At 40.6% G+C, this 27,912-nt stretch overlaps 1 protein-coding gene across 7 annotated transcripts in view; it reads left to right on the forward strand.

Moving 5' to 3' along the window:
* Positions 1-27,912, forward strand: part of EPB41L4A (erythrocyte membrane protein band 4.1 like 4A) — a 295,134-nt gene that overhangs the window by 18,588 nt on the left and 248,634 nt on the right. Inside the window, exon 1 of one of the 7 annotated variants that reach the window (XM_061429903.1) lies at positions 10,233-10,477. The exons of 5 other annotated variants lie outside the window; for them this stretch is intronic. In XM_061429903.1, the coding sequence (XP_061285887.1) occupies positions 10,248-10,477 (230 nt within the window). In that variant the 5' untranslated portion in view covers positions 10,233-10,247. One more of the 7 variants, XM_061429907.1, reaches the window with a different exon arrangement.

Raw genomic sequence — 27,912 nt, forward strand, 5'->3', positions numbered from 1 at the left:
CCTTTTCTAAAACCAGCTTGAACAACTGGAAGTTCACAGTTCACATATTGCTGAAGCCTGACTTGGAGAATTTTGAGCATTACTTTACTAGCGTGTGAGATGAGTGCAATTGTGTGGTAGTTTGAGCATTCTTTGGCTTTGCCTTTCTTTGGGATTGGAATGAAAACTGACCTTTTCCAGTCCTGTGGCCACTGCTGAGTTTTCCAAATGTGCTGGCATATTGAGTGCAGCACTTTCACAGCATCATCTTTTAGGATTTGAAAGAGCTCAACTGGAATTCCATCACCTCCACTAGCTTTGTTCGTAGTGATGCTTTCTAAGGCCCACTTGACTTCACATTCCAGGATGTCTGGCTCTAGGTAAGTGATCATACCATCGTGATTATCTGGGTCGTGTATCTATTGCTGTGTGCCAAATTACATCCAAAACTTAGCAGCTTGGAAGAACGAACACTATCCTGTACAGATTCTCTGGGTCCAGAATCCAGGAGCAGCTTCAGTGGATGATTCTGGTTCAGGTTTTTCTGAGGCTGCACTCAACCTGTGTCTGAGGCATCAGTCAAAGGGAAGCAGATGGTGGGACTACTTCTAAGCCTGCTCACGGGCTTGTTGGTAGGCTGTGGTTCCTCACCACGTGAGCCTGAGTGTCCCCACAACATGGTAGCTGGCTTGCTCCAAAGCAAGTAATCTTAGAAAAACCAAGATGGAAGCCCTAGTTGTATATAACATCTGTTATTATGTTTATGTGGTATTTTGTTGGTCATACTAGCCAATCTTGGAGTTAGAGGGGACTGTATAAGAGTGTGAATACTGGGAGGCAGAGATCACTAGGACACATCTGGAAGAGGGACTGCCATAGTTACCAAGTGAGTTTTGGCATCAAACTTTAGATAAAGTTCTCAGTTTTTGTATCTTTTTGGGTTCTGAATTCCTATAGACTCTGGCCTCCTCAAAGTGATGATTTGTAAGGATGAACCGTGGCTCTGAAGGCAGTCTAGGACTGCAGGATAGCATAAACATAGAGAAATGACTTTGGTGGAGGAATACGAAGTGTGTCTAGGGAATACATAGACTCATGGTCTGCTCTGTGCCAGGCACTGTACCTGAAATGGGGACTAAAAAGGTGAATTAGATGGTGCTAGTGGTAAAGAACCCACCTGCCAGTGCAGAGGACGTAAGAGACGTGGGTTCCATCTCTGGGTCGGGAAGATCCCATGGAGGAGGGCATGGCAGCCCACTCCAGTATTCTTGCCTGGGAATTCCATGGACTGAGGAGCATGGGGAGGCTACAGTCCATGGCGTCGCAAAGAGTCGGACACGACTAAAGTGACTTAGCAGGCAAGCAGACAGGCAGATACATTATTAACCATCTGTAGCTAGAATTTTGATTTGAGAAAATCTAGAGTTTTGCTTTGAAGATACCTGTATTGTCTACAGTGAGAAAGACAGCATAGTTAGAAACCTGACATAGTGAGAGAATATAGACTCAGAAAATCTGCATTTTTCTGCCAGCTCCTTCATTTCCTATCTTGCAGAAGTCAATAATGTGGAGTGTTAGTTTTTTCTTTCCATTTGTGAAATTAAATCGCTGGTTATGTTATTCCATCAATATCAAAGTATTGTGAGGCTCAGTTGTTGTTGTTCAGTTGCTCAGTTGTGGCCGACTCTTTGCGACGCTATGGACTGCAGCACACCAGGCTTCCCTGTCTTTCACTCTCTCCTTGAGTTTGCTCAAACTCATGTCCATTGCGTCAGTGATGCCATTCCACCATCTCCTCTGTTGCCCCTTCTCCTCTTGCCCTCACTCTTCCCCAGCATTGGGTCTTTTCTAGTGAGTTGGGCTCTTTGCATCAGGTGGCCAAAGTATTGGAGCTTCAGCTTCAGCATCAGTCCTTCCAATGAATATTCAGGGCTGATTTCTTTTAGGATTGACTGGTTTGATCTCCTTGCCATCCAAGGACTCTCAAGAGTCTTCTTCAACACCACAGTTCAAAAGCATCAATTCTTTGTCACTCAGCTTTCTTTATAGTCCAACTCTCACATTCATACATGACTACTGGAAAAATCATAGCTTTGACCATATGGACCTTTGTTGGCAAAGTGATGTCACTGTCTCTGCTTTTTAATACACTGTCTAGGTTCATCGTAGCTTTTTTCCCAAGGAGCAAGCATCTTTTAATTTCGTGGCTGTAGTCACTGTCTACAGTGGTTTTGGAGCCCAAGAAAATAAAATCTGCCACTGTTTCCACTCTTTCCCCACCTATTTGCCATGAAGTGATGGGACCAGGTACCATGATCTTAGTTTTTTGAGTGTTGAGCTCTAAGCTAGCTTTTCCCCTCTCCTCTTTGACCTTCATTAAGAGGCTCTTTAGTTCTTCTTTGCTTTCTGCCATAAGGATGGTGTCATTTGCATATCTGAGATTATTGATATTTCTCCCAGCAGTCTTGATTCCAGCTTGTGATTCATCCAGCCTGGCATTTCACATGATGTACCCTGCATGTAAATTAAATAAACAGGGTAACAATATACAGCCTTGACATACTCCTTTCCCAATTTGGAGCCAGTCCATTGTTCCATGTCCAGTTCTGTTGTTTGTCAACTTGCATACAAGTTTCTCAGGAGGCAGGTAAGGTGGTCTGGTGTTCCCATCTCTTGAAGAATTTTCCAGTTTGTTGTGATCCACATAGTCAAAGGCTTTGGCATAGTTAATGAAGCAGAAGTAGAGGTTTTCCTGGAGTTCCTTGTGAGGCTCAAAGGAAGATAATGGCTGAAAAAAATCTTGCAAAGTTTTAAGGTGCTCTGGAGTGTTGATTATTATTGTATTGTGGTTCTGGCATTTATTAACTAATGACCTTTGGCCTCAGTCTCATCACCAGTGAAATGAGGGTGATAATACTGTCTACTTCATATTTGCTCTGGTGTTTGAATGAAATAAAACATGTAAGAACTGAGAATAGTGTCTGGCACATGATAACATGAGAAATAACAAATAAATATTAACTATTATTATTATGTCAGTATAGTACTTACATAGTATATAGTACACTATAGTACTTATACTAAGTATAGTACAGTATAGTACTAAGCCTTATATTGATTAAAAGAAAAATTAAATGATGATTTAGAATGTCCTTAGAAAGTTTGAAACCATGAGACAAATTACAGTTTTCCTTTAAATGCTTTTTTATTATTTTGCATTTGCTGTCTAGAAAACTGATTTATTGGGTTGGACAGAGATTACTTTGAAAACAACTGCCAGCTTCCTTCCTCCTCCTCTTCCTCTCTTTGTCTCTTTTTTTTTATGTTGACCTTCATGTACAGCTTTTCACATTTTGAAGGTCATAGCTGAAAATAAATCTCTTTGTTTTTCCGGTAACCCAGTAGTCAGATTACTTGTCCAAGCAGAAAGAACTAACTAAGTTCAATTTAGAGCTTAGTTCACGTGATGAAGATGTGTTTCAAAAATGAAGCTTAGATATGGAAGCCTGGAAGAATTTACTCATTAAAATTCCTTGTTGGATTAAATTATGAGTCAAAAATGAGGACTTGCAATTTTGTTGATTTCTGTGATGAAGACAGTTTGTTATGATTTAGTCTTTGTACGAATCTGAATAGCCTTCTTTTGAGGATCATGAGAACTTCCACAAATCATTATTTTCTAGAATCTTTGTCTGGCAAACTCTGAAGAACTTTCCCTTAGAATGCTTTTATGCCATCGCATGCACCCAGGGAGAGAGAGCCGTGACAGTGTCATGGAAACGTCAGTATTGACGCTGGCATTTTAGTGACCCCCCAAACAACAGCTATAAAGGAAACCAGACCCCAGGCTGACAGCAGATCAATCGCTTTATGTCACAAATTTCCTTTGAATGGTAGTGAAAAACCTTGGGATTTTTTTGTGTTTTCAGGTTAAAAATTCTTGAGATTTCCCCGTTTGAAAATGCTGAACCATATGTGGGTGTATGCTTGTGTGCACACACAAGTGTGCTTGTGCCAGAGAAAGAAAGATAAATGACCTAGTGTTTACCATTTTAATATTTGGGTAGTTGTGTTTAAGAATAAATGTATGTAAAGGACAGACTTGTTGCCAAGGGAGAGGGGGTATTGGGAAGGATATATTGGGAGTTTGGGGTTAGCATATGCAAGCTATTATATATAGAATTGATAAACTAAACAGTCCTGTGTATAGCACAGGGAGCTATACTGAATATTCTTAATAAACCATAAATAAAAGAATATGAAAAAGAATATATATGTATAACTGAATCACTTTGATGTACAGCAGAAACTAACACAACATTGTAAATCAGCTATACTTCATTAAAGTAAATTAAAAAAGAGTAAGTGTATGACTTATTGCTCTCTAGAAAAATCATTTTTCTTATTTTTAAATGTTTTCGAAAGATGATCAGTATGTTCTGAAACAACATTTTCTTTAATATGAGAATCGTGGCTACTGAAAACAGGTATCATATTCATCAGGATGTACATTGCTATACTTAAAAAAACCATTATTTTGAAGAATTTCATTGTGAATTGATTCTTGCTCTAAAATGCTTCTCATTTAGTATAATTGGAAAGTTGAAAATGACATAGAGGGTTTTTTCCCCCAAGGGAAGGGTGATTTTATGTGTCAGCTTGGTTACGGATCACTGGGTCCTCCTTGTGCTTTTCCACTTGCTTAAGTCAGTGCTGAGTTGAGCAAAGCCAAGTTCCTGACAGGCTGCTGTGGTTTCAGCACATGCCTCCCTCTGTTTTGGCTTTACCATTAGTATATGTGTCCACCTTTGTCCTCAAACAGTTAGACAATTTTGTGGTTTCTGCCTGAGGTTGTAGTAGCAAAGTGACAACAAAATGTAGCATTTCCCCCTACATTTAACAAACTCTGCTGCTCTGAGTAGAATCCATGGCTTATTAGACATGCCAAGTCGCTAGCTTTCTAAGTATGTTCAACTGAAAATGATGAACAAAATGACATAGACTGGCATGTTTTGAGTCTCGCTGCATGCTTTTATCAGAGTTTGGCTCTCATTTGTTGGCCAGTCTCTTCATGGAAGATTCATTGAAACCACTTTGGTCAATTTGATTGCCATTTTCTTGTGTTAGGATGTTAGATTCCTCTTGCAGGAAGAAAAAGGAGTAAGAGCCAGTAAGAACTCAAATAGTTAGAAATATCTGTAATTTTTATACCAATTACTAATAGATTTTGCACTTCCTCAGAAATTAAAACTTTGGGGCTGAGAACAAATCATATACAGACCACAAGTATGCTTGCTATTACATGAACCCATATTTCTGGTTGTGTCAGTGCATGTAGGGGTAGTTTTTTTTTTAAAAAAAGTTTTCAAAATTAATGAGACAACCTTGATTGAGAAATAGTTTCCTTACACAGGAACTTTTAGTTCTTAACTGAGTGAAGGATGAAGAAAGGATTCTGCAGACCCTGGGTAGTGAACATGTTAATTGCATATTTGACACAGGCATTTGACCATAAGTATAAATAGCCGAGTTTCCTTCTAGCTCTCAAAGTCTGATGTGTTGTGTTGAAGGTGGCTTTGGTGACAGGTGCAAATTTTCATTTCTGGCAGTTGTGTCTGTGGTTTATCTAGTCTGGAGCTATAATCACCTTTTCATTGCCCAGGCTTCACATATTACTACGGCTTGTTCAGTTCGCTGCATATAGTAGACAGGGCTCAGGAAAATCAATGTGATTTCTTGTTTTCAGCAACTTGAATGATTTGGTGGGGAAAGGAGAGTGAAACTCTGTTTTTTCTCAGACTCCTGAGCATTTTGGACTTTTGGTTACTTCATTTTAGTGGCGGTGGGGGGTGGGGGTGCAGGTAGGGAGTGGCAGAGGGTTATTATTTTCTTCTTTAAGGCTACTTCATAGATTAAGCCCATATGCCATTAAAAGTTGCCCATAAGAAAAAGTGAGCCAGTCCATGTATAACATCAGTTGATGTTATACGTAGTGAATTTGAGTAAATGTTACCTTTTCCTTCTCTTTGACACTAGTCAGCCTGTTGTGGGGAATACAGAATGGAGTATGATATTGAAGTGTGAGACCTGAGGGGTCTCATGGAGAAGTGTCTTGAATATGACTTTTAAGGATAAGTGGGCTATAGATACCCAGAAAGTGAGGGGTTGCCCTGTGGAACTCCTAGGACAGTGAGGAGGATTGCTGAACCTGGAGGCAAAGGGGAAAACGCTTTAGGTTTATTTTTAAAGAGCATTCTTAAAAGACAGTGAAATAATTAATCTTAAATACTCTGCATTCTAAGGCTTAAGGGTCATGAAGATGTTAGGAGTCAAGTCTATTTGTTTCTCATACATGCAGCCTGTCTCTGCCTTGGGGCCTCAGCTCCTGCTGTTCTTTCTGCCGAGAATGCTTTTCCCTAGAAATCTGCCTGGCTTAACCTCACCCCTTCAAGTCTCTGCTCAGGTGTCTCCCCTCTGAGACCTTCCTTGAGCCCTCTGCATACACTTTCACTAAGCCCCTTCAGCTTTATTTCTCTTCACCATATCTACCGCCTTCTAACATAGTGGATAATTTACTTGATGATTTTGCTTGTTGCCTGTCTTCTCCACTAGAACGTGTGCTTCATGAGGCCAGGAGTTTTTTTTAAGGATTTGTCCACTGAGATCTCCTCAGCATTGACTACAGCATCTGGCATGTAGTGGGCTCACAGTAAATACTTATTGAATAAACATTTCTTTTTACATGGGCTAAACTCATTTTGTTGCTGGCTCTAATGATGATGTATTGTGATCCCCCCCACCCCACCTTTTAAGGATAGGCTCTCAATAGCTTCTTCCTTTCGGAAAACACCCTGACAGTAAGGGGAAAAGGTCTCCAAGGTACTGGATGAGCCACTGAGAAGCCTGTGTTTTAAAGACAATGTACATTTTACTCAGAGCCATGAACTTAAATCAGCAGTCTGATTTTATGAACAGTTACATAACTTAATTGTAATTTTTACCTCTGTAGCAAAGACAGGCCTACTGGGATGACCATACATGCAAGAAAGAAAACCCAGTTCTAAAAATGTGTTTATTGTGGGGCTGTTTATTGTAAACGCTGATAGACCTTCCCTCCCATTAAACTCCTGAGTACAGAAATTGGGCAGTCCTAGGAAAAAGTAAGCAGAGAAGGCAATAGCACCCCACTCCAGTACTCTTGCCTGGAAAATCCTATGGATGGAGGAGCCTGGTTGGCTGCAGTCCATGGGGTCGTGAAGAGTCGGACACGACTGAGTGACTTCCCTTTCACTTTCCACTTTCATGCATTGGAGAAGGAAATGGCAACCCACTCCAGTGTTCTTGCCTGGAGAATCCCAGGGATGGGGGAGCCTGGTGGGCTGCCATCTATGGGGTCACACAGAGTCGGACATGACTGAAGTGACTTAGCAGCAGCAGGAAGAAGTAAGAAAAGGCTATATTTTATAAAAAAGATTCCTCCATGTCTTCCTACATTGGGGAAAAAAGTTAAATTTTTTTCTTATTAAATAATCATCCCTGTAGGGTGACTGGGTTGGACTAAATCATCACTAAAGCCACTTTCCATCTTGAAAGCTGTATGATCCTGCTCTGTCTAAATATTCTACTCTGGCCGGTTTAATACACCACTGTATGAACTTGCTGTGTGCATTCCTTAGCTTAGTGACTTAGTTTATGATTGTCTGAGTACTCTAGAAGGGGGATTTCTGGATCCAAATGCTTGGAGATTTTTGAGGTTCTTGTTTTAGGGCCAAATATTTTTTACATAGGCTGCACTTAGGATAATGGCTAATGCTTAGGTTATTGAGTTAGCATAGCTGTGATCTGTCCTGGATCTGCCCTTGCCAGCCATGTGCTGACTTGACTTGGTCCCTTGCCCTTCATTTCTTTCTACCTTTTCTTACAGGGTAGCGATGAAAATTAGCTGAGAGTGCACTCTGGCTGCTATTATTATCACGATTATTTTATTTTGTACTTCTAGAGTTTCATGAACATAGAATATTAGCATATAAAATATCCTTGTCAATTTGATAAGGAAAATGTGGAGTTTTTATATTTTTTGATTACTTTTGAGTGCTTTTTTTCATGTTCATGATTATTTACATTTTTTTTTTAATGTTTCAAACTACTTCATTTCGGTAATGATTTCTTTTTCTAAGTTTAAATCCATATTGTACTCACACTCACTTTACATGTACCTGGTGTCCTTAAGATCACCAAACATAGCACAAAGAATGCACAGGTGGTTTTTGAGATACCATATGGAGTTTTAAAACATATGTGTGTATAATATGTGAGGATTATTCTGTTTTGGTAAAAAATTGTTTTTAGATCAAGTCTATCAATGCTTTATTAAATAAATACATACATTTTTAATTTTAAAAGAAAATATCTTGCCAGTGGCTTGGGGAGTGAACCATTTTGGAATTTGGGCTCATAGTCCCATTCATGCACTCAACAGGTACAGCACTGGCAAATATTCTGACTACGGCCTCATCAGAGAACATGAGCCAGAACCACCCAGCTTATTATAAATGCCAATTCAAATCTGTCCCCATACAGGGAGATAACTTTGAATGAAATCAGTTTCTCCTATTAGGAAATGTGAGTTTTGCTTTTTAAATTCTCGTACTTTTGTTCCCCCCCCCCCACTCTTGTGCTCTGAACCTCTTGCTGAGGCCCTGACATTTGTTGTTTTTCATGTCCAAAGGTTCTCTTCTGAAATGAGAAGTTACTTTAGTGTAAGTTCACAGCTCATTAAATTAATTTAAGAAGCAACTTCGTCAGAGGTCCACAAACCAATAATTTACTCTTAAGTGTGTGTTTATGTCTGAGAATTCATAGCAGGGGGCTAAAAGAGAGAGTAATAAGCCTGGCAGCTCCCTGCTCAGCTTGCTCACCAGACCCCTCACCAGAAATGTTTCCACAGTGTTGCTGTTTTCTGGGATCCCATCAAGATGCCCTTAGGAAGATTAGAGACAATTGACTCTGCATATAGAAATGAACCAGGTGGATGGAAGCCTAGGCTAGGCCTTTGAGAGAACCTTCTGCTGCCCAGGTGGTCACAGAGCAGCACTTTGTTAGGGCAGCCTGTGGACTTGAGGTTTTTAGAACACAGGTTGTCTGTTCCTAACCCTGACTTCCTCTCCTTCTTAGGCCAGTGGGGCTGACCCCTGATTGCACAGTACAGTCATTTGGAGAGAGTTTTGAAAATAACCAGAGAGGTTCTGATTTAAGTGGTCTGGGTGGGATCTGAGCTTGGATAAAGTTAAAAAACCTCCCTTTGTGATTTGGGTGCACTCCATGACCAGGAACCCAGGCCACCAATCTGTTTCCAGACTTAGCCTTTCCAGCCTCCTCCCTACCATTTGCCTTCCTTCAGTCTGTATATTTAAGAGCTCTAGCAATAGCTCTGTCCTGCACTTTTAAACTTCAACCTTGGACTGCTTGCCCCTTTAAGTGATTTGTTTTGGTGAATATTCACAGTCTGTAATCAGGTACTGTAAGGCAGCATTGTTAGTTTGCTGCCCTGTTGGTCTTTGAATTAATTTAATGATCTGTGAATTTCTACTCAAACAACTAGACTATCCAAGTCTCTTCTGTGGCATAGCCCCTGGTGAGGAACTCTTGGATTTGATATCTTAAAACTTCTCTCTGCTGGTCCTTAAGTGCTGGTATAAGATTGAGATGATTTACTTCCTTTTTATTATTCCTGTTGTTAAAATGGGTGGGCAACTTTTACATTTCTTTTTAATGTAGTGAAGGTGGAACATTAAGAATGTATTTCATGGGTTTTGAATCAGTTACTTAAGAGTTAATCTGAATGAAAAATGAGAAATTAGATTTTTTTCTGATTATATTCTAATAAAACCTACAGTCTACAGAACTGCTTCATATAAAATCTCATTTACAGACAATATATATTTGAAAACGTAGAAACTCTTCAGATCTACAGTTTGGAGGACTTTGTGATAAATGTTGTATTTTTTGGCAACTCAAAGGAAAAATCTGCAAATTACTTAGCACAGTGTCTTTAAAATATAGCCATTTGATAAGAAACTGTTAATATTAATGGTCTGTTCTGGGAAAAGTCTGACACTTACCTTCTGTTGGTAGTTCATTACCTTTTTGAGATACTTAAAGTGATGGGAAGGCTTTGGAGCCCTGAGGGAAGCTGGGGTGTCCTGTGGGAATGGTAGTCTTATAAATAGAGCTGGGTCAAGTGCAGCCCTTAGCACACGGCCCTTGATATGCGCCAGTACCCCCCACCCTATTATCAGGCAACGAGTCCTGCTCATCCATTGGTTGGTGCTGCACAGAGCCCCTCCCCTAGGCGACCAACCGTCAATGTGAGACCGGTAGTGGTCCTGCTCACCCATTGGTTGACGCCACAGTGGGCCCCGCCCACAAACAACCAACTGTCAACCGTTAGTGAGGGATTTAGTCAGCGGAGTGGTGGTCCTCGGGTGGGGAGAGTGAGGTAAGAGGAGGATCCTAGCCTTCTCCTTGGGGTTCTTCCAGTTCACCCGGCCTCAAGCCAGCAGGTGAACTGAGGGGCAGGGAGCAGGCTGGGGGCTGTGTCCTGCGTCCTGCAGGGCTCCAGAATCCTCGCCAAAGCCTCCCGACTGGACTCAGACCTTGAGGCGATGGTGAACCTCCCCCTCATCCCATCTCTTCGACCTGATGGCGGCAGCTTGGGGGACCTGGTCCCTACCAAATGGGCGGCCTGAGGAGCCTGAGGCTCCCGGCTCAGGTTGGGTCCTGGGTGCCTGGCTCCCTCAGCCATGACAGCTGGGCAGGGTCTGGGAACCTGGCCCTGAGGAAGCCGCCAGCTGAGACCTGCCTCCTCTTAGCCAGGACAAGGACCTCTGAGGGGAAAGTTGTGCCTTGCTTGGGACCTCGCCCTTTCTTGTCAGGACAGAAAATAACATTCGTTAAGAGATTTACAGAAACATCATTACTGGACTATGAGAGGACCTCTAGAACAAAGGATCTGGTGCCAAAAAGTTTACAACTAACCACCCTCCTCCCTCACCTCTCCTGGCAAAGGGCTTTGCTGAAAGCTTTCGGGGAGTTTGGGGTTTTTAAGGCACGAGCCACCTGTCTACTTTCATGGCCCTCAATCAACCTGTCTCTGCTCCAAACTTCAACATTCTGGTATTGTTTGACCTCACTAGGCGTTGGGCACACAGACTTGTGTTTCGGTAACCATCTGGGTGGGCTCAGAAGAGGCCCTGTGTTGGACATGGTTGGCCTCAGATACCAGGACTTCATGGGTCTACCTTAATCTCTGGTTGCATCTGGATCTGGCCAAGTCAGCAACCATGCGAGTCAGCCTGGAGACCTTTCTGAGCAGAGTTTGAGAGGAGATGCCATTGGGAACCTCCAGGTTAGTGAGCTTCATCCTGCACATCCTTATATGCAGGACCCTCAACCATCCCTTGGGGCACTAACTGACAGAGCTGGAGGCCAAGCAGCCTTTAGGCCTTTCTCCTCCGTGTGTGGATGGCTAAGTCTTTGCAAGTCAGTGCTTTTATGCCATCATTAGTCCCAGTGGGATGGGAATTCTCTTCTCTGGACTTTAGTTTTCTCTGTCAGTTGTGAGTCCCATGTCTTTTGGGGCACATGTGGGCCTTCCAGGTGGACACACACACTAAGGTATCCAGGTGGCAATTTGCTCTTTTCTTTAATTTTTCTTTTTCTCAATCTTTTTAGCAGGGACCTGCTGGTAGGCTCTGTTAATGGTGAAGTCAGTGTCAAGTAGGGTGGCGGACAGGGAAAGGATCTACTGCCAGTGTTTGTTTGTTGTCTCTTAACTCAATTGCTTCTGCTTTCTTACAGGAGAATCACTCTCTGATCTCACTGACCCTTTCGTCTATTCAGTCTTCCAATGTTGTATCTATAGTATCTTCCTTTACTGTCCAGTCAAAGTGACTGGAATCTATAATCTCGATTTTGAGATCTGTCCTATATTTTTGATCCTTAATATTGGGTTAAAAAGGAAGTTGATATAAGAGATTTATTTTAAAACTTTATTCTATAATATGTTCTGAAGTTAGTGCTCAGTCCAATCTCTTACATCTTTCACAGTCAGCCTGACAGTTAAATTCGACAATCATTTATTGGATTAAAACAACCTGAAAAATTCAATTACCCAGAAAACTCATTCCCTGAGCATCCTTTTAAATCAATATTGGGCCATATAGATGAACTGGGAAGTCCTTGTATTCCTTAAAATAATTATTTTATGTGTAAGCCTTTTAGAATCTATCAAAATGAACAGTATGTACTAATTTTTAAACTAGTAAAATGTATTACTGAAGGTTTGATGTCCCATTGGAAATAATTTAGGATCAGACAGGAGTAATTTGTTGTACCGATATTTTATGTAAGGCTTGAGCAATTTTATTGTCTGGGTTTACGAGGCTGGTGCTTCAGGGGCCATGTATTTCTTCACTATGTGTTTGCAGGGTTTACCATATGATGCCCATTCATGGGTGATGGTGTCTTTGTTAGGCCTTAGTGCAAAGAGCAGTGCTTCACACACACAGGCCTCACAGCTAGAGGATGCACGGCATTGCCTCATCTTGTTTTGCCCTTTAAAAATATAAAGCGCTAGGGCTGAATTCTTTGTTAAAGTACCTAGAGATATGTGTAATGAAATGAAATATCTGAAAAGACTAATTAAGTCATATTAAAATTAATTATTTGGCTAACAATGAGCTCACAATTTTATTTCTGAGACAATAAAGCTTGGAGAAAAGGAGTAATGTTCTAGTTAAAAAAAAAATCAATGCACATTACTCACATTGTTTTCAGAAATTCTACCAATTTGAACACGTACCATGAACTTGTGAGACTGAAGTCTCCTCTCTTGAGTGATGTATAGTATTTTATATATATTTATATATATAAAATCATGTTTTACGTCTGAAACTAATATGATGTTATGTATTATGTGTCAGTTATACCTTCATGAAAAAATTACAACTTCTTAAACCTGAATTGAAAGGCAAAAAAATAACATGTTTGCAATTAACATGGCAAACCAAGGCTGACTTTACTATTAAAAAATAATATTTTGAAGTGGTCCCTCCTCTTCAATATTTTGAAAGAGTTTGGGAAGGACTGGCATTAAATCTTCTTTGAATGTTTGGTAGAATTCACCAGGGAAACTATCTGGTCTTGGAGATGGACTTGTCTGGATTGGCATTTGTCAGCTCTTGCTCTGGACTTTTCTTTCCAGCTTCTCCATGGTTCCTTCTAGCTTCTTCAGACTGCTTTGTCATACTTCTGCAAGTCTTTGTCCAAAGCATTTCCCTCTTTGCACTCAGATACTTCTAATTCAAGTCTGGGTTGGTTGTAACTCTTTCTAAAATACTTTTTATTCAGAATAATATTAATATATTATGTACCTAAGTGTAGGGTATATATATACACACACACATATATATACAATATTTTTATTGAGGATAACCTAAAAGGATTAAAAGGCAGGTAAGGAAATTTGAAACTGTATACACCTGCTTCCTATATGCTGGTCTTGTAGCTGCAGATAAGACTCCCTTCTTATTGAATCCCTGGGGACCAATCAAGTTTCATGTGCTCAAAAGAAACTCAGACATTCAAAAGATATCATCATTATTCTTGAAGAGATACTCTTGTATTATAAAATGGAATATTTAACGTTCAGTCTGAATAACTGCATATGAGTTACTTCACTGGGTCAGAATTTCCCCCAGGAACAGCCAAGCTCTTGACTCAGACGGGATTCATACAAGAGTGGATTTCAGCCTCTGTGCTGGGTTGCAGTCTTCATCCTTGTCACAGGTATATGATGTCCTGTCATCTGCCAGATAACGACAATTTGCTTCCTGTTTTCTGGCAGTTGTAGCCCTTCTCTTCTGATAGCCATTGGTTAGAGCTTTTGAATGACATGGAGAAATGATGGTGAGTGATTAAAATGCTTTTTGTCTTGCACTTTCAAGTATGATTAAATTGAAGAACATCAGGTTAATGAAAGAGCTTTCTCTTCCTAACTTATTAAGAGTTTAAAAATGAATGAATGTTAAATTGTATAAAATATTTTTAAAACCACCGGTTGGCTTTTTTATTTAAATTTTGCTAATGTGAATTACCCTATTATAAATTTCTTAAAATTAAAGCAATTTTATTTCTGAAGTCCTGCTTCCCTGGTGACTCAGATGGTAAAGAATCTGCCTGCAATGCAGGGAAACCTGAGTTTGATCCCTGGTTCTCTGGGAGATCCCCCAGAGAAGGGAATGGCAACCCACTCCAGTGTTCTTGCCTAGAAAATCCCTTGGACAGAGGAGCCTAGAGGCTGCAGTCCACAGGGTCGAAAGAGTCGGACATGACTGAGCAACTAAGCGCACACACACGCACCTTATTGCATGCCATTGAGTATGATTTGCAAATATTTTATTTAGAATAACAACACTGTTCTCCTGACCCCTTTTAGGGGAAATTGCCCAATATCCTAACACCCCTTTAAATGTTTGGTAGGATTTGGGAAGAGCCCCTTCTTGGTGTGGACTTGATGGGGCATGTTGCCTTTTTCACATTATGAAAGCATGGAGATTATGTGGCTGAAGCTTAACTAAAGTGCTAGCACTTTGAATTTGCAAAGACAAACATGTTAGAAAATTTTCATAGCTCTGCTTGGTTATCTAGAGTCCAGCAGCAATAGTGAGGTGTGTGTCCTGCCTTGGCAGGGTAAAGGCAGCAGTAGAGGTGGAGATGTCAATAGCAGCATCCTAAATTCAGGACTTGATGTAGGTAGTGGCTTCTTCAGCTTGACTTCCCTTAACTTGTGCTCACTTGGTGAGCTTGATTCTCCAGGTTTCCCATCTATTCTGTAAGCTATCAGTATGCTTTCAGAAAATTGCTTCTCTGCTTAGGTTTGCTAGAGTTGCTTTCTGTAGCTTGAAATCAAGAACCTGACTATTTAATAGCATAGTGGATGGACTTGGTACAAGTCCTGTTGTTGGTGAATGGACAGATCTTGATTCAAGTCGTAGTTCTTTCATAACTGGCTTTGGGCAAGTAGCTTAACCTTTCTGAACCTCATTTGTTCAGAGGACATTCACCCAGAATGTCCTCATTCTTGCAGAATGGTAGAAAAAATTAAAGATAATATATGCCAAATGCATCATCTTTCAGAGTAGGCATTTGATGCATTATCAGTAATTACCATTATTTACAGAATGTTCTGTAACAGGTCAATAATCCTTTCTCCATAATTCTGAAATCCAAAAAGTTCTGAAAACTTTTAAATAACTCATTTGATTGTAAAACCTGACCTGACTTGCAAATGTTTGAAGAAAATATCTAGCTATGATGAGAAGCAATTAAATTTTTTTATTTATCACATTAATTGTAGCTGCCCAGACTCTCTGAAGGTGTGTGAAATATAGTACATATGCCCCATAGTGTCTTTCTGGGGAGTTTGGAATCTTGAAGCACATTTGGCCCCATGAGTTTTGGATAAAGGATTTGTGAAGGATTGTTGAGTTATACTGATTCACAGTCAGACAGCATGTCAGAATGGTCTGGGGAGTTTTTTTATTTGTTAAAAAAAAAAAAAAAAATCACTGTCCTCTGGGTGAATGAAACGGGCGCTTTCCTTTCCTTTTCCTTTGGCTCATTTGTGTGCACATGTGTCTGTATGTGTAGGGGAATGGTTTCTCTGGCTGTTTCTGCCAACATCAGAAAATTAGTTGGGGACATTTTAGTCTTTTTTCCATGCTTTGTAATACATTGCATAATGAGAGACTTACTGTTCTTTGTGTATGTTAAACTATCTGAAACTAGAGGGTTTTTTGTTTGTTTTTTCTATTCTTGAGGTTATTCTCTGAGAACTTACTTGAGTATGCCAATTTTTAGGGAAGGTTTTTTTGTTTTGTCGGTTCCCGTGAAAATCATCCATTGGTCAAAGAATTTTCAGGTGGTAACATTATGGATGAGAAAAGTAAGTTATCCGTGATCAATTTCTGTCTTTATAGTTATTTTAACATTATTTTACAGAACATCATGTGTAGTTATAACAAGTAAGTAATATTTTGCTGAAATAAAAAACAAGTAGGGAGAGAGGAAGCATTATATTTAAACATAGATAAATAATATACTCCGGGAAAATTTTCTCACTGACCCTCAGTTGTTTTCAGTCACTTCTTAACCTGTTTTTTTCCCCTCAGGATTCGGTAGAATAGTGTTATGTTGTTTTCTTATTTAGCATGACACCCTCTTAACTACTCCTGTCTGGTTCCTGCTCCCTGGGACTAGGACTGAGCTCTCCACTAGTGGGGTTGCTTTAGATGATATAGCCCTCTCTTTCAGGTAACAATGATTAACCTACTGGGAAGAGTAGATTCCATTTTGACCCGAAGATCATAAAATAGAGAAATTCTGTGGCTTTTAATTTCCTTAAAACAGTCATCTCAAAAATTTACTGTATCAGTGCTTTGAATAAAAGACAACTCAAATAGCCTGTCTTAACATCTTGAAGACTTTCAGTAACTAATCATATGTTGGCAAAAGTGATTGGTTCTAGATTTGGACAGATTCCATTAAGCAGTTATTTTGACAACTCTCCTGTTAATGATGGAGAATTTGTTGTGCCTTTGGGCAAGCCTGAGAGCAAAGCTATCTAAGTCAGTATGAGAAATGCTGCTGATAGCTTTTCAGAATGGCTAGGTTTCATCTCAGAATAGTCTTGCAGTTTGCCACTGGCGAGACCTCTTGCTCCCTTTGAGGAGAAAGTAGGCGTGATGAGGCTCGTGAACATTCCAGTGTTCCTCCCTGCTCTCCATTATGGGCAGACTCCCAGGATGCGGCAGTGTGTGGTCTCAGACTTGGTTCCTGCTGCCAGCTCTGCTGCTCTTTTGGATGTTTCTTTATGTTCTGGCCTTTATGTTCCTCACCTCTTTCTTTCCCCCACATCAGTACTTACGAAAGTCAGTTTTAGGCTTTCATATTCCTTTGAGAAGTATTTTGATGTTATGCCCTAACTTTATTTGCAGGACACATCTTTTTTTTTTTTTTTTTTTTAAATAATAAATTTTAGGTGTTCAGGATATGTGTGTGTGTGGGGGGGGTGGATATTTTAACACTGCCAATGGTTTCATCAGTTTATTTCATGAAAGGAAGTGCTTAACAAACTTCTGATTACTTTAAGAAGATGTTTCCAAATGTTTGAGGAGAAATTATGTGTTCTTTGCCTGCATTCATGTCCATTGAAAGCTGAGGGGCTGCCGTGGCTTGATGAGTGTGTGCAGAGAGAGTGAGGGGCACTGCTTTAGTGCTGGCCCAGTGTGCCCTGCCACTACGTAAAGGTGTTCATGCCTGCTCACACCTACTCACACCTGAGCCACAGGTAAGGATTTTCAGGGAGTACATCACAGTGGAATGGTTTCCATATTTAGCCCTTGGTGCAAAATTAGACTTAATTTTAAGTCAGAACTAGACTCTAAAATACTTTTAGAAAGGCTGCCCAACCAGCTGTTAAACATGGCCCATGTTTCCTCTTGCTCGGGACCTGTTATTCTACGTTCAACTGTGCATCAGACAAATAAAGAAGGAGGCTTTGTGTTGTAATAAAAAAAAAAAATGCACCTGAACCACTAAGATCAGACTCCGTTTTGAAGCACAGTTGAGAGAGGCTTTGCAGAACTGAAGCTGCAGGAACAGGAATGGCCCCTGGAATTTACTTGTTTCTCAGATTGATCTAGTTCGTTGTGCAAAAGTCAAATGCTGAATGCTCTCAGACCCAGCCAACCTGGCATTCTTAGGAGTGGCTAACATTGTGTCATGGCACCCCGCTCCAGTACTCTTGCCTGGAAAATCCGATGGGCAGAGGAGCCTGGCAGGCTGCAGTCCATGGGGTTGTGAAGAGTCGGACACGACTGAGTGACTTCCCTTTCACTTTTCACTTTCATGCATTGGAGAAGGAAATGGCAACCCACTCCAGTGTTCTTGCCTGGAGAATCCCAGGGACAGGGGAGGCTGGTGGGCTGCCGTCTATGGGGTCGCACAGAGTTGGACACGACTGAAGTGACTTAGCAGCAGCAGCAGCAACGTTGTGTGGATACTAATTCCTCTAATCACGAGAGGAAAAAAACATAATTTTTACCAAGTTGTGATATTGAAGATAACATGGCTTGACAAATGAAGGTTGTGGAGTATCAGAGAAAGTATGATGGGTTGTAGATTTCCTCTCTCTGGACCGTTTTAAGTTCAGAATAAGTGTTTATGTGTGCATGCTCAGTTGCTCAGTTGTCAGACTCTTTGCGACTGCGTGGACTGTAGCCTGCCAGTCTCCTCAGTCCATGGAATTTTCCAGGCAAGAATACTGGAGTGGGTTCACATTTCCTTCTCTAGGGGATCGTCCTCGCCCAGGGATTGAACCCATGTCTCTTGTGTCTCTTGTTTTGACAGGCGGATTCTTTACCAGCTGTGCCACCTGGGAAGCCCCTTTAAGAACTATTCTTGTAGGTGAAAAATGAAGGTGCCAGGTTTTGTTGTTGTTTTTGGACCCAATCAATGTGGATTCAGAATCTCTCCAATGTGAAATTGAGTTACAGATGAATTCTTAGTGTCCTAAATACACTGTAGAGTAATAATAACCCTTTTTGGTTTCCTCTGAGAATTGGGTTTGTGACAGGAAAGATGAAGCATTAGGAGTAGTGATTTGTTTTCTCCCCAGTTCATATGAAGATATTAGTCTGAAAGACAGGGCTGGAAAGGTTGTAGTACTAGACAGATGGGCATTTTAGCATCTTTCTCTAAAGAGATGGTAGAGAACAAAGCAAGTATCAGCATAGAAAATGGTCACTGGAGTCTGTTGTGTGTCATAGGCTTGATAGCTAATATGTTGAATGTCACTAGGGAAATATTAGTCTTGGCAAGGCTATGGGGTGTCCTTTATTGAATAAAATTAGGTTGCTGAGACTCATGAATCATGAATGAAATGTTAGAGCTAAGAATGGCCAGTAAATAACCATGCTGAACACACACAAAGGTCATTTCCAGGTTCTTGCTGTTTGCTGTATGTGTTGTAGTCAATATTCAGTGGGCCAGCAGCCTTTTTGTTTTAATTAAACTTTTTCTTTTGAGGACTTCACATGCAGTTGTAAGAAATACTACACAGAGAGGTGCCGTGTCCCTTTATTCAGTTTTGCTCATTGTAACTTCTTGCAAAACTATATAGTCCAGTGTGATAGCCAGGGTATCAACATGGTTGCAGTCAAGACCCAGGACATTCCCAACATCACAGAACTTTCTCTCAGTGTCCTTTTATAGCCACAGCTACACCTCGGCTGCTTCTCTGTCTCCTTAAACTCGCTGCCACAAATCTCTTTCTATAATCTTATCATTACAAAAATGTTCTATGGAGTCATTTGGATAGGCTTTTCCATGCAGAGTAAGTCTCTGGTGATTCATCCAGGTTTTGCATGTATCAGTGTTTATTACTAAGCAGTATTCCATAGTACATAACCATAGTTTAACTTTCCACCTGCTGAAGGACACTGGGTTATTTACAATTTTTGACTTTATGCTTAAAGCTGCTACAAATATTTGTAAATACATTTTATATATGAAAATAAAATTTTATTCCTCTGGGATTAATACTGAAGAGTGCAATTAGTGGGTCATATGGCAGATGCATGTTTAGTTTTTTAAGAAGCTGCCAAACTGTTTTCCCAGAGAAGGCAATGGCACCCCACTCCAGTACTCTTGCCTGGAAAATCCCATGAACGGAGGAGCCTGGGAGGTTGCAGTCCATGGGGTCGCACAGAGTCGGACAAGACTGAAGTGACTTAGCAGCAGCAAACTCTTTTCCAAAGAGGCTGTTCAGTTCAGTTCAGTTCAGTCGCGTCCGACTCTTTTTGACCCCATGAACCACAGCATGCCAGCCCTCCCTGTCCATCACCAACTTCCAGAGTCCACCCAAACCCATGTCCATTAAGTTGGTGATGCCATCCAACCATCTCATCCTCTGTCCCCTTCTCCTCCTGCCATCAATCTTTCCCAGCATCAGGGTCTTTTCAAATGAGTCAGCTCTTCACATCAGGTGGCCAAAGTATTGGAGTTTCAGCTTCCACATCAGTCCTTCCAATACCACCCACCAGCAATGTGTGAGTGACCCAATTTCTCTGTGTCCTTATCAGCATTTGGTGTTGTCACTATTTTTATTTAGCTATCCTGTTCGGTATATAGGGATATGATATGGTAGTTTTTGGTTTTTTTAAACAGAGAATTGTTCTTTGTAGGTTTAATTTGCATTTCCTTAGTAGCTAATTATATGGAATGTCTTTTCATGTACTTATTTGCTACCTGTGTATCTTCTTTGGTGAAGTGTCTCTTTTTGTCTTTGCTGATATTCTAAATAGATTGTTTGTTTTGCTACTGTTGCATTTTTCTAGTGCTTCACACATTCTAGGTATTAGTCCTTACTTTGGATATGTAGTTTGCAAATATTTTATATCAGTCTGTAGCTTGTCTTTTCATTCTCTTTACAGGATGTTTTGCTAAGCAGAAATTATGAATTTCAATGAAGTCCATAGAAGTATTTAACTTTCATCCTTACTTTCTGTGTTTAGTCAAAACCAGCCCTGAGGTCAGTCCTTTTGTCCCTTCTTCACACCAGAAGCCTTTGGAGACAAAGTCGATCATTCCTCAGCAGTGGAGCTCCCTTCTAATGGTCCTCATCTTTGATTCAATAGTTTCATTCAGAAAGTCAGATTAAATCCATTAAGACAAAGGTAACTTACAGTGAACGACCCCTAGGAGATTGCAGGCTAGTGTACAGGTGGGATGGCATCCCATGGTATCCTTCCCCTGAACAAGCTTCCCAACCTGCACTAGCCCACCCCTGCATGATTTTGTCTGGGCCAGGGATGAATTTGCTTCAGGGGCCTGAGGAAGATGGGAGCATTTCCCCTAGTTTATGTAGCATCTTCCTAATGGCTCCTTGAAGTATTTTAATCATGGGTACATAAAAATCTGTCAGATAATTCTAATATCTCTGTCATCTTGATATGGAAATCTGTTGCTTGTCCTTTTTCATTCTGTTGGAGATCTTCCTCATTGTTGGTATGATGAGTGACTTTTGAACAAAACTTAGACATTTTTGTATTATGCTATGAGATTCTGGATCCCATTTCAACCTTCTGGTTTTGACCCCACTCCAAAGGGCAAGTGGGGAAGTTGTCACCTACTTAATATCTGTGTTTGCAAGGGGTTCTTAGGAAGAAGGGGCAAGAGGATTGAGCCTAGGGCTTGGCTTTAGTGTTCCACCATTACTCTGGGGCCTTAATATTTCTTTAGCATCCTCTGTGCAGTGGTTCTCAACCCTGTCTTCCCATTAAAGTCACCCAGTGAAGCTAAAATCAGCAACTGTACATGATGGTCTCTTCTTCTACCCTGAGATTTTAATTCAGTTGGTACGGAGTGAAGCTTAGGCAGTGGTATTTTTAAAAAGCTCTCCAGTTAATTGTAATGTGTAGCTGGAGTTGAGAGCTACCTTTCTGCAGATAAAAAGAACCTGAAATTTGACCATAACATTATGGATTCTTACATTTTTAAAAGCCTTGGCCTCAAACTTGAAGTTTTGTTTATATGCATTCTCAGTGGTGAGTGGGAAGGAGGAGAGGTGTGAAAAGTTACAGAATAAACTTGACCCATCTTCCTGGAGTGCCAGTTCTGCCTGATAGAAAAATCATGTTTTAAATTACCTTGCAAAAAAGGACAAAAAATCAAAACAGATCTTTTTTTTTTTTTTTTTAAAGAGCAGAATAAAAAAATTTCATGCATTTTTAAAAGAAAAAACCAAGCTAGGTAGGATTCTAGAGAAAGTACACATTGGTGGTGAGCCCCAGCACCATGGATGGGCGTTGGCAGGGCTCTTAACTGGGGTTACTTTGGTGGAATTGTTTTGAAATGTATGGTGAAGGCCTGGGAGGCAAAATACTGCTGTCTCTGAGAGATGTTTATAACTTGTTTTGTTAGGTAACCTAGGTGACTGGACTAATGCGATGTTTTATAGTATGAATCATGTTTGTTTAGAACAGTTTACCCTTTTTCATTATCTTTTGGTGTCAAGAGTATTCATCCCCCTAAGTTTTTTTTTTTTTTTTTTTTTGGTCTGAACCACTTCTACTCATTCTTAGAGGGTTACAGCAGGGGATTATTGGATAATGAAAACACTCTCAGCCTTTCTGTGTCCGGCCCCCATCACTGTCAGTGCAGATGAGCTCCTTTCTATATGGCCACAGCTTGCAACACAAGCTTAACAGTCTTGTTGGGGGCCTTTGCTATTCTGTGGGGATCCTTCTGACAGTTGAAGAATGCCATTTATTTCTGAACTGAGCACTCTGTCCACACTAATAATTCTCTTTGTGGGAAGTTCTCTCAAAAGATGGGTGCCTCCTCCTCTGCAGGCTTGCACTGTGGCAAAACTGACAAGTATGTACATGAGTTGCTCTCTTTACCACATACTCAGTGAAAAATGAATGTTTTCTCCTCTTCACATATTAACCTGATTTTCTGGCAGTAATTCAAAACTTGGTGGAATCAAACTCATGTAATTTCAGCACTATAGAAACCGTATAAACTGTCACCTCAACATTTCTCCATTAAAATATAAGTTGGATACTCTGGCTTTACATTGAATCACAGACCTTTTGGTGGTTGACAGCAGTTGTTTCCATTTATTCCTGAAGAATGAGTAAAGGAAGTTTTGAAGAGGCAGCTCAAGTGGTGAAGAACACAGGGACCATGGGCAAACTGGCTAGTTTTAATACTGCCTCTGTTGCTTGATGGCTACTTAGCTTTTTTGTATTTCAATTTCTCCTTCTATAAAATGGAAGTAGAATTTTCTGAGAATGGCATTAGTGGATACATTGAAAGCTGTAAAACAGTTCATGATGTGGATGAAAAATGCCTGCCATATCAGTAAACAAAGAATGCTGCAACTACCAAGCCAGCGTTTACTGCAGCCATCCCCAACTGTGCACCCAAGGGGATTCAGGATGTAGAAAGTAGGATACTGGCCGTGGATGCTTAAGATGCATATCAAAGGAATGATTTCAGTCAGCCCAGACTCTTCTATCTTCCCATACATAGGGAAGGGCTAAATTCATTAACTTGAGACAGCTGGTTTTCTTTAAATAACAGTAATATTTTGATGGTCCGACTAGCAAAACTCCTATATATTCTGGCTCTTCCTTTACCTCTACAGGGCAGCCCTCCAGAGCTGTCTGAAAGACTGTCTTCTGGACTTAAGTCCTGAGTTTTGTCTGCCAAATAAAAAGTAATTCTCAATTTTCAGGTTGTGTAATATTTTTTAGTTGACAGTGACATGTATAAGTCAGTTCAGTTGCTCAGTCGTGTCCGACTCTTTGCAACCCCATGAATCGCAGCACACCAGGCCTCCCCGTCCATCACTAACTCCCGGAGTTCACTCAGACTCACGTCCATCGAGTCAGTGATGCCATCCAGCCATCTCATCCTCTGTCGTCCCCTTCTCCTCCTGCCCCCAACCCCTCCCAGCATCAGAATCTTTTCCAATGAGTCAACTCTTCGCATGAGGTGGCCACAGTACTGGAGTTTCAGCTTTAGCATCATTCCCTCCAAAGAAATCCCAGGGCTGATCTCCTTTAGAATGGACTGGTTGGATCTCCCTGCAGTCCAAGGGACTCTCAAAAGTCTTCTCCAACACCACAGTTCAAAAGCATCAATTCTTCAGTGCTCAGCTTTCTTCACAGTCCAACTCTCATATCCATACATGACCACAGGAAAAACCATAGCCTTGACTAGATGGACCTTTGTTGGCATAGTAATGTCTCTGCTTTTGAAATGCTATCTAGGTTAGTCATAACTTTTCTTCCAAGGAGTAAGCGTCTTTTAATTTCATGGCTGCAGTCACTATCTGCAGTGATTTTGGAGCCCCCAAAAATAAAGTCTGACACTGTTTCCACTGTTTCCCCATCTATTTCCCATGAAGTGATGGGACTGGATGCCATGATCTTCGTTTTCTGAATGTTGAGCTTTAGGCCAACCTTTTCACTCTCCTCTTTCACCTTCATCAAGAGGCTTTTTAGTTTCTCTTCACTTTCTGCCATAAGGGTGGTGTCATCTGCATATCTGAGGTTATTGATATTTCTCCTGGCAATCTTGATTCCAGCTTGTGCTTCTTCCAGCCCAGCGTTTCTCATTATGTACTCTGCATATAAGTTAAATAAGCAGGGTGACAGTATACAGCCTTGACATACTCCTTTTCCTATTTGGGACCAGTCTGTTTTTCCATGTCCAGTTCTAACTGTTGCTTCGTGACCTGCATACAAATTTCTCAAGAGGCAGGTCAGGTGGTCTGGTATTCCCATCTCTTTCAGAATTTTCCACAGTTTGTTGTGATCCACACACTAAAGGCTTTGGCATAGTCAGTAAAGCAGAAATAGATGTTTTTCTGGAACTCTCTTGCTTTTTCCATGATCCAGCGGATGTTGGCAATTTGATCTCTGGTTCCTGTGCTTTTTCTAAAACCAGCTTGAACATCTGGAAGTTCATGGTTCACATATTGCTGAAAACAAGTGCCCAAATAATTTAGCTATTTTTATTATTTAAATGGACCTTAAAGTATAGGTGGCTACCAGTTTCTGCACACTTGACATATATATGAAAAAAATACCAATTCCAAATTGGGTGACAGGTGAATTTGTACTTGTAGCTTCCTATGCCTGGAACGTTCTCCTCCTCTCGAGACTAGTACACACTCAGCTTAGATATACCTTCCTGAAACAGCCATCCTTATTGTTCTGCTCATTTCCTTCTTAATAATACCACTGTTGATGTGTATTTCTTTACTTGCTGTGGTCCATCTCCTCCACTAGAATATAAACTCCAGGAAGGCATGTCATAGGCTGACTAAGTTAGTCTGGCCTTTCAGCTTTGTGTTGTGTTCTTTTGGTCAATATTGGAGACCTCCAGAGTCTAGAAATAAGTGAGTGCTCTATAACCTTTCCTCCAGGCTTTTGCTTCCAGCTGTTAAATTACAAGGAAAGTAATTTCTGGTCTTAATTCTGCCAGGTGTGCAGTCATTTATTAGGAAGCAGTTCCAGCGGTTCCAGAGCCAGGTATCTTTTTTTCGCCCTCTGTCCTTGGGCGCTTTGAGCATCCTCTGGTACAAACACAGTGGTGATGTTCTGATGATGAGGCCAGCTAGTTGTGACTCAAGCTGAGCAGGAGAGTCTCTTGAAGAGTGAAGAGAAGCAGGACAAGAGTTCCAGATCTTGAGCTCCACACTATAGGTGGCAGATTTTTGACTTTGCCAGGTTTTTGTGCCTTGTTCTTACAGAGATGGTGGAACCTGTACAGTTGTAACCAACCACATATCTTAGACACCACTCATTTCACAAATTAAAATTATATCGAACAGCCCCTTTACTAATGAACAAGCCTTTTGTTGTATTTTAAAATAATAATACTTAAAGTGCTGAGCAGGAGTGTGAATTCCCAATAACAGAACTCGAAATGCTAATGACTGTTAGGATGTCAACAAGCTAATATGTAAATACACAGTGTGCATTGTTTATACCAAAGTTTTCCTAAATTTCAGGAACTGTAATAGATGGGACCTTCTCTGTTTGATTTCCTATAGTATCTCCATCATTTAAAATAGTACTTAGTTCATGATAGTTGAAATTAATTCTGATAGAAAAATAATCTATATTCTGAACAACCAGTGTACAGACTTTTGGAGCATAACAGACTTTGAGGATTTGTGACTTGAAAAATTAACCTTTTAAAAGAAATCTGTGAATATTTTAATTTAATCTAGATGATTTGGTTGACGATATGATTATTAATCAAGTATCTTATTTGCTTAGGAGGCTATTTTATGAATATAGGAAACATATCCATCAGCATTCACATCTTAAAAATGCTGTGAAAATGACATAAAAAATTTAAAATTCCTTACCAGTCCAGTGGCTAGGACTTAGCCCTTTTACTGTGGAGGTCTGGGCTCAATCCCTGGTGGGAGACCTAAGATCCCACAAGCCATGCAACAGAAAAATAAACTTTTAAAAAGAGAAAATCCATAAAATCCAAGAAATATATAGAATGCCACTGACAGATTAAAGCTATAGAGAAATTCCTGAAAGAAGGGAAAGTTAGCAGTTCTCTAGGGGAGCAAAAGTGGTCAAAGGGAGCTAAGGATTGCTGTAGAGTTAGAGCCCTTTCTGGAGACCTACACCACACATAGAGAAGCAGCAGAAGCAGGTCAGCACCCTGGGGTGTTCACTGGAGTTAACGCAGAGCTCAGAGGCCAGGGCCTTTCCCAAGTTTCAGTCGCTTTTGCTCCTGGCTAAGTGGGCCAAGTTGTCTGTGCGCAGGGATCCTCCTGTCCCGTCAGAAAGCTTGGGGCTTCCAGAGGGTAAGCTGCCCCACCTCCCTGACAGCATTCCTGCTGCTCCCAGCAGTTGCCACTGGAGTGCTGGTGGTTTCTCAACATTTCTTCAGGTAGACAATGGAGATAAAACAGCTATCTTAAGAATTTGGAAAGTATTGAATAAATGAATGAAAAAAACCCAGGATGGCAGGTGGTGCTCATTATATAAAGAGCCCCAAGTTTGTGAATGGTCTGTATTCAGTGTAGTATGTATGTAGTATGAGGACATTGGCCTTTCTCAAGTAGAGGAACACATATGAGTGAATTAATTTAGCTTTTTCTGAGATCATTTTATGAGCCATGTTTCTTAACATTAAACTAGGATCATGTTGTCATAAATCATTTAGTATAAACAGCATTTGAAAATAAAGTCACAAGATTTATAGCTATTTCAAATAAACTCTCAGATACATCCCTAAGTTTTTCTAATTCATTTGTTAAAGAAATATATATATATCTGATTATGCAGCTATTTCTTCACCCCTGAACAGAAGAATGTCTACAAGAGAAATAACTCTCCTTTGAAAATCTATTGCAACAGAAACAATGAAATATGCTAATCTGATTTTTGGTATTGTTTTGTTTGCAGTTTTAATGAAGGAAAAGATAAGTGTTCTCAGGGCTCATCGAAGCTTTTACCTCCAAGAATATTCTTTAAGTTCTCTTTGTTTACTAGTTCAGTTCAGTTTGGTCGCTCAGTTGTGTCCAACTCTTTGCGACCCCATGAATCGCAGCATACCAGGCCTCCCTGTCCATCACCACCTCCCGGAGTTCACTCAGACTCACGTCCATCGAGTCAGTGATGCCATCCAGCCATCTCATCCTCTGTCGTCCCCTTCTCCTCCTGCCCCCAATCCCTCCCAGCATCAGAATCTTTTCCGATGAATCAACTCTTCGCATGAGGTGGCCAAAGTACTGGAGTTTCAGCTTTAGCATCATTCCTTCCAAAGAAATCCCAGGACTGATCTCCTTTAGAATGGACTGGTTGGATCTCCTTGCAGTCCAAGGGACTCTCAAGAGTCTTCTCCAACACCACAGTTCAAAAACATCAATTCTTCGGTGCTCAGCTTTCTTCACAGTCCAACTCTCGCATCCATACATGACCACTGGAAAAACCATAGCCTTGACTAGACGGACCTTTGTTGGCAAAGTAATGTCTCTGCTTTTCAATATGGTATCTTGGTTGATCATAAGTTATTTACTAGTAATTTGATCCAAATCCAGATGATATTCAAAATACCCCTCAAATATTTTTAAGCATACCAACTTCTGCTTCAAGTCCTAATTACTTTAATTAGAGCTCTTTGATTCAGTAAGCATTTCTTGCACCTCTGTGCTTTGCTATGGACTGAGAATACACCACTGAAGAGGACAGAGTCCCTACCCTCTGGCAGCTTACAGTCTGTTAGAGGCAGCACACAAACAGATGATTTTAATTAATAAGGCCA

The sequence above is a fragment of the Bos javanicus genome, chromosome 10, assembly GCF_032452875.1.
Source record: "Bos javanicus breed banteng chromosome 10, ARS-OSU_banteng_1.0, whole genome shotgun sequence".
NCBI classification, from domain to species: domain Eukaryota; kingdom Metazoa; phylum Chordata; class Mammalia; order Artiodactyla; family Bovidae; genus Bos; species Bos javanicus.